The sequence below is a fragment of the Mobula hypostoma genome, chromosome X2 (genome assembly GCF_963921235.1).
Source record: "Mobula hypostoma chromosome X2, sMobHyp1.1, whole genome shotgun sequence".
NCBI lineage: Eukaryota > Metazoa > Chordata > Chondrichthyes > Myliobatiformes > Myliobatidae > Mobula > Mobula hypostoma.
Window position 1 is genome coordinate 34,585,872 of NC_086129.1, and position 12,824 is coordinate 34,598,695.

Genomic DNA, 12,824 nt, shown 5'->3' on the forward strand with positions numbered 1-12,824 from the left:
TTACAGTCTTTAAGAGAAACTGCAACCTCTTTATGGCATGACACTTCACTGTAATCTCTGAGGGAAAATGTTTTAAGTGTAAATGCAGCCTTTATTTTACACATCACTGGAATGCTGTTAACACAGCTGCAGAGAATTCTGTTTGGCATTTGTTGGGAAGGTATATAATATATAAGGAAGACACATCAGAATTAGAACAAATAAATAAAAGTAACATTGGGGTATTGTAGCTATACTTTACTCAGAATTATGATTAGGACAAGGGATGACCCATGATATTTTGTTGAGAACTAAGTCATGAAAATTAAGTGTTAAGGTTGAGTTTCAAGATATCCCATTACTCAAGTTGGCTTGCTGTTAGTAAATAGTGTATTAAATTTTCACCTCACTCTTTATCACTATTTCGTAACGGAAGAAATGCACAACTGCAGTCAGCAACAAAACAGCAGTATCAGCAGTTTTGGAGAGTGATTCGATCCACCTAAGTGAAATAATATGCCTGAAAAGGAAGGGAGAAAAACTGGTGCAATGTCAATCAACGCCCATTCATCAAACAGAGGCCGGAAATATTCTGTATAGAGGCAGAGGGAGACTGGACAGCTTCATTGGCAATGATCTGAAAGTTGAGCTTCTGCCTTATGAATTTATAAACAAAGTACCAGAAAACTAGAAGTTTCTGCATTCTGGTTACATGCTGTCTTCATAACTACCCAGTTTCTCATTTTCCAACGGATCCATTTGTATCTTCTCAGGTCTCGGAATCACAGATTTATTTTGACTTCACTCACATTATTGAATTATGCTGACAAATCAAATGAACTTGCATTTTGTTCTTTTCATTTTAAAATTTCTGATCATACATTAATCTTCATTTCCCCAATGTTATTCTACTTCTGATTTTAGTAAAATTGTCATTATAAAATTGCTTTCCTTCAAATTATTTTTCCATTTTATATGTTGACAAATGACACTTATTTTACAAAATTTTCTATAACATCTTTGTGAAATAATATTTTTGCATTTCAATCCCAGATAACTAAATGATAAACAAGTTAATAACTTGAGGAATCAGAGATATTATACAATATAACTTCATGGCCCACAGCACCTCCTTCACAATGTTGTCACACTCCATTCCACAGCACTATAAAATGAAATTCGTTTATTTAAAAACTAGCATCATATAGAATATTCCAAACAAATAATGGCAAATGATTTTAAGGCAGTAACTCTATCACATCTGCTGTGACTTGACACCATGACTTCAGTGCTAGAAATTATTATTGAGTTTTGATTTGCATCCATATCAATATAAGCTTTAATTATCATAAAATGTTGCTTTTTATAGTAAATTTATCATTACTGAATGAAGTATTTCTTTGAAATAAAAAACTAAAAAAAGCATATGGCTAAAACCTGGTTGTTTTTTCTTGCTTGCTCACACACACAGAGCAGCACATTCGCATTGCTTGAAACACCCAAAACAGTACGCTACAAGACAAAAGATATAAATTTGAACAAAATAACTGGCTACCAAACTGTATACCCAAATTTCTAACAATTAAATTGCTACTAAACCACATTAATTAAAGGGACACTTCTTTACCTGCTGATTAATTCTGAATTGTTTAATAATGCCATCACAAGACATATTTAGAACAATTAAGGTAACAAATTCATCTTTTTAGGGACATATAATCCAAGATTATACTTAAATTTATCTTCAAAATAAAGAAAGTACGTACACTTTCCTTTAAAAATGTTTGTAAAGTATGTATGCACAACATGAAATTTGACTCATCAGTCTGAACAAAAAAATCGTTTATATATTATATATATTAAATTCTTACTTACACTCACATTTTACATTAAGGATCAACCGCAGCTAAGCAGGTTTCAAAGAAAATTCTAGTATTATCTAGTATTAGATTCATCCTATTCTGAATTATCATCCACAAGTTCTAATAACAAGCAAAAGGATCATAGCTATTAACCATTTAAGAAAGCCAAAGCACAATTACAGCTTTGACTAGGTTGAAATGAAAATGTGTAGTTTTATCTTTCCTGGTGTAGAAGTTTCAATGACAATTTTGTTACCTGTATTCAGTCACACCATACATAAATTTCACATTTCCTACTGTATGGGAGTTCCAGCAAGATGAGATAGCACTATAATACTGGAACAACTGACCAAAGTGGCTTAAGTATTAAACCCGTAAGGCACTACTTATTAACTAAAATCTAAAAACTGCATTCAAGAGTCCCGCATTCCTCTTAGTCATGCAGACTTTAAATTGCACTGTACCAGCTAAATCCTGTTATATCTATAACTGTCTATGGGATCAAAGGTAAGGGGGAAAGTAAAGTTACAGTTAATAGTTGAAGGGATAATTTTCCATTAATATCATGTTTTGTGCACATACTGTGAAAATTGCAAAAGTGAGAATGTGATTCTGAAAAGTTAAACTTCAGGTTCTGAACATGTGTCTTCTATAATAATCACAACCACTTTACAACATGTGGTAAAATTATTACAATTCAGAGATGATGGCATTTACTGTGCACTTTTTGATAGCATTAATTAACAATGGACTTCTACTTTAGAATATATTTCTCAAGTTTCAAATACAGTAGAATAAAAAAAACTAAGTAAATAATTGTAAAAGAGGTGATTCTTTGACACCGGCTGTTTTCTTAAGGCTAGTTTTCACAATAGCCTGCAGTGAAAAACTGATTCTGCTACTTGGAAGATTGCAGCAATAAACAATTCCTCCAGTACAGTACATTGCCATTTATTTAGAGATACAGTGCCAAACAGGCCCTGCTGACCCAATGAGCCATACCACCCAGCAACCCATCTATTAACACTAGCCTAATCACAGGACAATTTACAATAGCCAATTAACCTACTAACCAGTACATCTTTAGACTGTGGGAGGAAACTGAAGCACCTGAAGGAAACTCACACACTCACAGAGAGAACATACAAATTCCTTACGGACGGCACCGGAACTGAACGCCGAAATGCCCCGAGCTGTATTAGCGTCACGCTGCTATGCCACCATGGTGCCCATTGTGTACTTTAATAACAATTAGTATTTACATAATGACTTAAACTTTAAAAAATGTCCACGTCATTTTAATGAAATAACATCAAATGAAGTGTCACCACCAAACCACATATTGGAGCAAATACTTTAAATCACAATCAAAACAGTGGGTTTTAAGAGATTAACTTCAGGGGGAAAGAGAGATACTGGGCTACCAATATTTAATGCAAATTTCAGAGTTTAGGGTTTGACATATGAAATTATAGCTGCCATTAGTGCCGCATTTACATTCATGGATGATGAGGACACCAGAACTGGAAGAGTGACTCTATAAGCAGGATGCTTAGATTTCAAAGATAGGGTGTACAAGGCCATAAATAAGAATTTAAAAACTCTTATTTAGGTCAGCAAGGATAGACATCAAGGCTAAATAGTAATGGAGCAAGTTAAGACACTGACAGCAAAACTTCAGATCATCTCAGGTTTATAAACAGGAACATGGCCTATTTTAGTAAGGTGAATAAGCTGCGACTGATTATTGAAACATTACACTGGTATATCAGGTGTTGCACAGAATGACTGTATGTGTGTCCTACCATTGCACATATTGAATTCCAAGCCATCAAGAGGAAGCTACAAAATAAAAGATTTCCTCACTGAGGTGAACAGTACAGTGGTGCAATTAGAAACACTGCTATCTCACAGATCCAAAGACTCAGATTCAATCCTAATCTCTAGTGCTTTCTGGTGATAGTGCTGGTACAGTTGTATGTTCTTTCTGTGACAGGAGGAGGGGGGAGGAGTGGAGGGGAGGGGGAGAGGAGGCAAGGGAGAGGGAGAGAATATTTATTGCTTATTATTCTCATCAACGTACACATTTGTCACCATATAGAACCCTGATATTCATTTTCCTGCGAGCACACTCAATAAATCTATAATAAAATAATAACAGTAATAAACTCAGTGGAAGTCCACACCAACTGGGCATTCAACCAACGTGCAAAAATAAACTGTGCAAATACAAGAAAATAAATAATAACAAGCAAGCAACAAATATTGAGAACATGAGATGAAGAGTCCTTAAAAGTGACTCCATAGGTTATGGGGACAGTTCAGTAATGGGGCAAATGAAATTCAGTGAAGTTATCCCCTTTGGTTCAAGACCCTGATGGTTGAGGGGTAACAACTGTTCCTGAACCTGGTAGTGAGAGTCCTGGGACTCCTGTACCTTTCTTCCTGATAGCAGTCGTGAGAGGAAAGAATGACCTGGGTGACGGGGAACCCTGATGATGGATGCTGGATTCCTGGAACAATGCTCTGTGCGCTTAATGGTGGGCCATATCCTACTTATTGTAATATTTTCCGTTCAAGGGCATTGGTGTTTCCATACCAGGCTGTGTTGCAGCCAGTCAATATACTCTTCAACACGTATCTATAAAAGTCTGTCAAAGTTTTAGATGTCATGCCAAGTTTTCACAAACTCCATGCTTCCTTTGTAATTGCACTTACATGCTGGGCACAGGACAGGCCCTCTGAAATAATAACACATAGGAATTTGTAGTTGCTGACTCTCTGCACCTCTGATCCTCCGATGAGGACTGGCTCACAGACCGTTATTTTCCTCCTCCTGAAGTCAATAATCAGCTCCTTGATCTTGCTGACATTGAGTAAAAAGCTATTGTTATGGCATCACTCAGCCAGATTTTCAATCTCCCTCCTATACTAAGATGAAGGCAGCATGCGTGAATCTCCTGGCGGGCAGGCTGCAAGACAGGGTGCAAGCCAAAGCTTTACTTGTGTATCAATTAAAGTGAGTGTGTGATTGAAACATCTTAGGTGAAGATCAGACCACATTTTATGAGTAATTAATGCAGAAAACCATGTAATTGCAAAGGGTTCACAAACTTTTCTTGGAACTGTATGCATATTTATTGTAATTGACAGTTTTTTTCCTCTATTATGTATTGCATTGTACTGCTGCCACAAAGTTAACAAATTTAACATATGCCAGCGATATTAAATGTAATTCTGATTCTCTTCAATCATCATCCCTAAGCTCCCGCTCCCTAATTCCTATTAAACCCATAGGTGCAAGTTGCCTTGGCATGGGAACTCCCAATATGACCAACTTCCAGAATGTGTTGAGACTAAAGTTTACGTGTCTTTGAGTATATGTAAATTGTTACTTACTGAAATTATTAGTTCAAATTTCTTTGTGTCTATATAGTGAAAAATCATTTTTATGCTGCAAAGCTTATAATAGTTCAGCTTCTATCTAATCCTATGTGCATGCTCAAATATTTCACATTTCTGGGCATACTTAAAATATCAGTTAAAAATTATGTACTTTCTTTTGAAATTTGAAATTTGTGAGAATTCTTCACTGCAGATCACTGCAGTGCAAATCACTGCAGAAAGTATCTAAATCTGGTGACTGACAACAACTGATTTTAAGAAAGGGGAAAACCATTGCAAATAAATCATCTGATCATTGTGGGCACTATATTTTCTACTGTGAGAGCCACTGTAAGATATAAACCAATGATTCAGGCTAATGGCTAAATACTTGCTGAGAAAATTCCCTACTAACCATCTGATGTTTCCAATCAATTCTGGAAGGCAGCCTCAGTTTAACATCTTCCTTCCAGTCAAGATGGCGACTGCGTACAACACTCCTTTGGTCAACATCTTCTGGGTAGATCATGAAACCACGTTTTTCATTTCTTTAATGTCTTTTATGTTTGATTCTCATCTTGAATGTGATTCTGGAACTGTTGGAGGCTGTGTTTTGCTGTTTGGAGATCATTTGGGTGCTTCAGCGTTCTGCAGTCTCCAAGAGAATTCCAGGAGGCAAACGCAGCGTGAGCGAACCTCGTGGCGAGGGAATGCGGAAGTTTGGAGATCGCATGGGTGTTCCAGCGCTCTGCAGTCTCTGAGAGGATTACGGGAGGCAGCATGTGCGAACCTCATAGCAGGCAGGCTGCAGGATGGGGCGCAAGCTGATGTTTGGCTCCATTTTGTCGATTAAAGCTCCCATTGCTCGCCGATTAAAGTAACGAGGGAGACTGAAGCATCGAAGCAAGTGCAGAAGTTGAGCGCCAGCTGCCTTCTTTTAATCAGTTGTTCTATGCTGGACATGGGACAGCCTGCTGCTGCGCCCAGACCCGGAGAGTATTGTCCAGCTTTTTGCTGCACTTTGGATGGGAACTTGGGACTAGAGACTCTATTTTTCAGTCTTATAGTTTTTATATTGTGGTTTTTTTGCCCGATCTTTTCATTTTTTTTGGGGGGGGTGGTTGATGTGCCTGATTCGTTTTGCTCAGTTTTTATGCAGGAGGAGGGATTTGGGGGTTGATGTGCCTGATCTATTTTGTTCATTTTTTTCTGCGGGAGGAGGGATTTAGGGGGTCGATGCGCCTGCCCCATTTTTGTTCATTTTTCTGTGTGGGGGGAAAGATTTGGGTGTTGATGTGCCTGTTCCATTTTTGTTCATTTTTTTTGCAGGGAGGTGGGATTTGGGGGTTGATGATTGTGCTGCCTTTCTTTTCTTTCTTGGTTTCATGACTACCTGGAGAATTGAAGAATTTCAGAGTTATACACTCCAATAATAAATGAACCTTTGAACATCTTGCGTCACCAACATGCCCATATTATTGCAGTGACCATTTATTCTAGATTTTCTGCTCTGAAGTGAGAAAGATGCAAATTCTGCACAATTCTGGTTGTCAGTGAAGAATAGATTTGGAGGCTCTGGAAAGGATGCAGAAGAGATTGAGCAGGATACTACTTCAATTAGTGACTATGAATTAGAAGGAGAAGTTGAACAAACTCTGCACCCTTTCTATGGTTTTCACATCCTTCCTGTAGTGAGGCGACCAGAACTGAGCACAGTACTCCAAGTGGGGTCTGACCAGGGTCCTATATAGCTGCAACATTACCTCTCAGCTCCTAAATTCAATTCCATGATTGATGAAGGCCAATACACTGTACGCCTTCTTAACCACAGAGTCAACCTGCGCAGCTGCTTTGAGTATCCTATGGACTCGGACCCCAAGATCCCTCTGATCCTCCACACTGCCAAGAGTCTTACCATTAATACTATATTCTGTCATCATATTTGGCCTACCAAAATGAACCACTTCACACTTACCTGGGTTGAACTCCATCTACTACTTCTCAACCCAGTTTTGCATCCTATCAGTTTCCCGCTGTAACCGCTGACAGCCCTCCACACTATCCACAACACCTCCAACCTTTGTGTCATCAGCAAACTTACTAACCCATCCCTCCACTTCCTCATCCAGGTCATTTATAAAAATCACAAAGAGCAAGGGTCCCAGAACAGATCCCTAAGGCACCCCACTGTTGACTGACCTCCATGCAGAATATGACCCGTCTACAACCACCCTTTGCCTTCTGTGGTCAAGCCAGTTCTGGATCCACAAAGCAATGTCCTCTTGGATCCCATGCCTCTTTACTTTCTCAATAAGCCTTGCATGGGGTACTTTATCAAATGCCTTGCTGAAATCCATATATAATACATCTACTGCCCTTCCTTCATCAATGTACAGGGAATCATTTTGTTTCCCTGTACATTTGTATACTCAAGAATGACAATGAACAATCATGAATATTGGTTCCAATCACTGTTTGCTAATCATGACTAAATAAATAATTTCCAATATTCTCCATCTTGAGGCCAATAGAAACCCCAGGAGACTAAGTATTCAATTCTAAGGAAGTAGTCCTAGTAATGTCAGTTTAATAGGATCAACAAACAAAATGTTTGATTGCAATTTCTGCAGTTTCTTACTAATAAAACTAGCGATCCACAGAATTCACAAGGGTTTGTTTATAAACTCAATTCATTATCCCATCACTTTCTAAACAATGGAAAATTAGCATTACCAATTATAGCAAAGTATTTTCAATACATTTAACAGCTTAAAATGAAAGAAACTAGCAAGTTCAGTAATACTGTCTCTTAAAGAATAAAGAAAATATTCCTTCCTTGTGTGGTCTGCCCCAATATGATTCAAATCCCACTCTAATTTATATTATATTTAACTGCCATCAACTCTATCAAGTAATAGTTCCCTACCACCTCCTCAGAAAAGTGCATAGTTACAGATGATTCCTGAAAATTAGCATGAAGTTTCTTAAAATTTAATACATTTGTTCCGTAAGTGACATTTGCAGAGGACTGCAAACATAAGAAAATGTCTCAAGTTGTTCAATATGGAGCATTATCAGACAGCATTAGACACCAATGACTAAAGTGATGACCAAAGGGGTAGGTTTTAAAGGCCATCTGATAATAATAGAGACATTGAGGTGGCGACGTTTAGGAAGAGAATTCCTGATATTCTGGATGCATATCATATGAACTCCGCACTCCAATCCCATACTAATATGTCTGTCCTCAGCCTCCTCCACTGTCACGGCGAGGCTAAATACAAACCAAAAGAATGACACCTCGTATTCAACTAGGGAAACTTGCAACTCAATGGTGTGAGCATTGAGTTTTTCCAATTGCAATTAACACACAACACTCACATCTATGTTCCTTTCCAACTCCTACTGGTCTTCTGTACCCCTTTGTTTACCATTTCCATTCCCTCCAACCTCCAAACCACCTGCCAGCCCTATATTATCTTGATTTGTTACCCTCCCCAAACAGGTACAACCTGCTTATCATCTATATACCTATCCACTTGGCTTTCTTACACCCCTCCCCCCTTGGAAGGCAATAAGAACAAACAGCTAATCCTATAACCATATTCAAATCTATAATCATAAATTCAGTCAATATTCCCTTTCAATATAATAGTTAGCAATCTGAACTGCAAAGTGCAGAGATCAGGTATTGTGCTCATCTGGCCTCACAAATGTACTGACTTCAGAATCCTTGGGAATGGAAAGTACAAGAGTCAAGAGGTTATGTAGTTTTTATAAGAGTCTGGTTAAGCTGCATCTGGAGTATTGCATAATTTTCTGGTTGCCCATTACAGGAATGATATCAAGGCTTTGGAAAGGGTGCAAAAGAAGTTTACCAGGATACTGCCTTGATTAGAAGGCCTGCTATTAGAAGAGGTTTGACAAACTTGGGTTCCATTCTATGGAACAGTGGAGGCTGGGGGGAGACTTGATAGAAATTTCTGAGATTATGAGGTATAGATAAGCTATATATTTTTTTCTAGGGTCTAAATGTCTAATACTAAAGGACATGCATTTAAGCTAAGAGGGTAAGTTCAAAAAGGAGATATGCAGAGCAAGTACTATTTTTCATAGAGTGGTGGGCAGCTGAAATATGTTGCCAGGGAATGTGGTGGGGGCAGATAAAACAGAAGCGTTTAAGAGGCTCTGAAGTAGGCGCATGGATATGCAAACAATGCAGAAGGTAGTTTAGTTAGGCGTTTAATTACTGGTTTAATTAGCTCAGCAGAACATTATAAGCCAAAGGGCCTGTTTCTGTGTTGTACTGCTCCATAAACACAATGACAAAATTAGCAATAATTAGCCATCTTTATAAATGATGAACAGACTTGTTTTCATTGTAGTGAATGCAAACTACTTCAGTGTGCTTTGTATCATTAAATAAATAAATACTGACTAGTATACCGCATGGATGACTTGAAAATCCATTTTAATTCAGCAATTCAGAAAAAATAAATCAGAATCAGGTTTATTATCACCGACCAATGTGTGACGTGAAATTTGTTAACTTAGCATCAGCAGTTCAACGCAATACATAATCTAGCAGAGAAAAAAATAATAAATAAATTTTAAAAATAATAAGTAAATCAATTATGGTATACGTAAAAGTGAGGTTGTGTCCAGAGATTCAATGTCCATTTAGGAATTGGGTGGCAGAGGGGAAGAAGCTGTTCCTGAATCGCTGAGTGTGAGCCTTCAGGCTTCTGTACCTCCTACCTGACGGTTACAGTGAGAAAAGGACATGCCCTGGGTGCTGGAGGTCCTTAATAATGGAAGCTACCTTTCTGAGACACCACTCCTTGAAGATATCTTGAATAGTTTGTAGGCTAGTACCCAAAATGGAGCTGACTAGATTTACAACCTTCTGCATCTTCTTTTGGTCCTGTGCAGTGGCCCCTCCACACCAGACAGTGATGCAGCCTGTCAGATGCTCTCCATGGTACAACTATAGACGTCTGAGTGTATTTGTGACATGCCAAATCTCTTCAAACCCCTAATACAGTATAGCCTCTGTCTTGCCTTATTAATAACTACATTGATACGTTGGGACCAGGTTATGTCCTCAGAGACCTTGACACCCAGAAACTTGAAACTGCTCACTCTCTCCACTTCTGATCCCTCTAAGAGGATTGGTATGCGTTCCTTCGTCTAACCCTTCCTGAAGTCCACAATAAGCTCTTTCGTCTTAATGACTTTGAATGCCAGATTGTTGCTACGGCACCACTCCACTAGTTGGCATATCCCTGTACACCCTCTCGTCACCAATTGAGATTCTACCAACAATGGTTGTATCGTCAGCAAATTTATAGATGGTATTTGAGCTATGCCTAGCCACACAGTCATGGGTATAGACAGAGTAGAGCAGTGGGCTAAGCACACACCCCTGAGGTGCACCAGTGTTGATCGTCAGCGAAGAGGAGATGTTATCACCAATCTGCACAGATTGCAGTCATCTGGTTAGGAAGTCGAGGATCCAATTGCAGATGGAAGTACAGAGGCCCAGGAACTGCAACTTCTCAATCAGGATTGTGGGAATGATGGTATTAAATGCTGAGCTATAGTTGATGAAAGGCCTCCTGACGTAGGTGGTTGTGTTGTCCAGGTGGTCTAAACCCGTGTGGAGACCCATTGAGATTGCATCTGCCGTTGACCTATTGTGGCAATAGGCAAAATGCAATGGGTCCAGGTCCTTGCTGAGGCAGGAGCTCAGTTTTGTTATGACCAACCTCTCAAAGCATTCTTATCACTGTCGATGTGAGTGCTACCAGGCGATAGTCATTAAGGCAGCCCACATTATTCTTCTTAGGCACTGGTACAATTGTTGCCTTTTTGAAGCAAGTAGGAACTTCTGCCCGTAGCAGTGAGAGGTTGAAAATGTCCTTGAGTACTCTCGCTAGTTGGTTGGCACAGGTTTTCAGAGCCTTACCAGGTACTCCATCGGGACCTTCCGCCTTGAGAGGGTTCACTCTCTTTAAAGGCAGCCTAACATCGGCCTCTGAGACAGAGATCACAGGGTCATCAGGTGCAGCAGGGATCTTCACAGCTGTAGTTGTGTTCTCCCTTTCAAAGCGTGCACAGAAGGCATTGCATTCATGCTTTTGGGTTTTGCTAAATGGACATTTCCTCAAATATTCAGCTAAAATATTTCAATGTGTTCCAATTGATTTTAAGCACTATGTCTTGAAGCTCATGCTAAATAAAGTATGAAAATATTTTACATAATTTGATAGATATTCAACATTAGTTTATCGTTCCAGCAGCACTCTCTCCCAAATAATATACCAAAAAATTCTCTAACCTACTAGCTACTCTTTGTTACCACTAAATAAAAAGTCATTTGCTGTGTTAAAATCTTTGGATGAACAGTATTGAGATGTTGTGATGCAATGTTTAGCTTAGTCTAAGCCTCTGAGTCCCAATTCCAGATCCAGGTCAATGTTATGTGTACTGTCCTGATAAGCATGGGTCAAACATTGTGTCACACTGATCTGCCACCATGAAACAATAGATGCAGTATTGGTTGAGACGGGTTTCTGGTGGCATTAACTGCAATTTTAAGAAGTTTTTACAGAGCCTGCACAGGCAAAATGGGGTGTAGATTCTTTTGAATTGCCATATCTTTTATGGCCTCCTTCTTAGATTTTACTCATCAGACACAGACGTGTACATGAACTGGAAGATGAGCAGTTGAAGAATAGATATGGAGGAACCATCTCCAGTTTACTGACCAAAGGGAGTCAGATATGATTGCCTTCAGAAGGTGTAGACAGCTTGCTTTTTCTAAAAAAAATTTATCTGTGGCTAGGTTAAAATAAACCAAGTTTCTTGTAACTGACAGTCGGATGTGATTATAAATTATTGTCTTTGTATCATTTCTATAGTTTAATTGAAATACAATACTGTTTCTTATTTCACCAGTATTTGAAATATGATGAGATTCAAATATCACCTCTGATCACAATTTACGCAAAAGCACTGTTACTATTTTCTTTTATTACACTTGTGTGCCCAGTGTTAATTCTTTAGTGAGGTAACTTTGAGCATGGTTTGTGAAAAAGCCTGCTAAGGACAGCAAAGCATTTTTTTTTCATGTGACCTGGTTGGAAAGAAAACACACTTCACGGTACAGTCACAAAGCACAGAAACAGGCCCTTCAGCCCAACTGCCTCATCCAATCATGACTCCCACCTAAGCTAGTCCCATTTCCCTATATTTGGCCCATTTCCCTCTGAACCTTTCCTATCTACGTATCTATCCAAATCTTTTTTTTTAATGCTGTACTTTTCTATACCTATTCTTCAGGCAGCTCATTCTATTAATGTATCACCTTCTTAATGAAATTTTGCCCCTGAGGTTGCTATTAAATCTTTTCCTTCTCACCTTAAAAATATGCCATCTAATTCCCCATAGTTGGGAAAAAGACTGTGCATTCATCCTACCTACAATGCCTTGAAAAAGTATTCAGTCCCCACAATTATTTTCACATTTTACTGTCTTATTTTCAAAAATCAAAATATACTGAAGTAGGATTTTTTGTGCTAATCTACAAAATATTGT

The 12,824-nt window shown here is 38.6% G+C and overlaps 1 protein-coding gene across 7 annotated transcripts in view; it reads right to left on the minus strand.

The window, feature by feature from the left end:
* The window catches only part of gramd1ba (GRAM domain containing 1Ba), a 443,148-nt gene that overhangs the window by 339,512 nt on the left and 90,812 nt on the right, over positions 1-12,824 (minus strand). Inside the window, exon 1 of one of the 7 annotated variants that reach the window (XM_063038606.1) lies at positions 2,098-2,159. The exons of the other annotated variants lie outside the window; for them this stretch is intronic. Within the exon in view, the coding sequence (XP_062894676.1) occupies positions 2,098-2,120 (23 nt within the window). The 5' untranslated portion in view covers positions 2,121-2,159. Of the gene's footprint in view, positions 1-2,097; positions 2,160-12,824 lie in introns of those variants that run through there. 7 annotated transcript variants of the gene reach the window in all.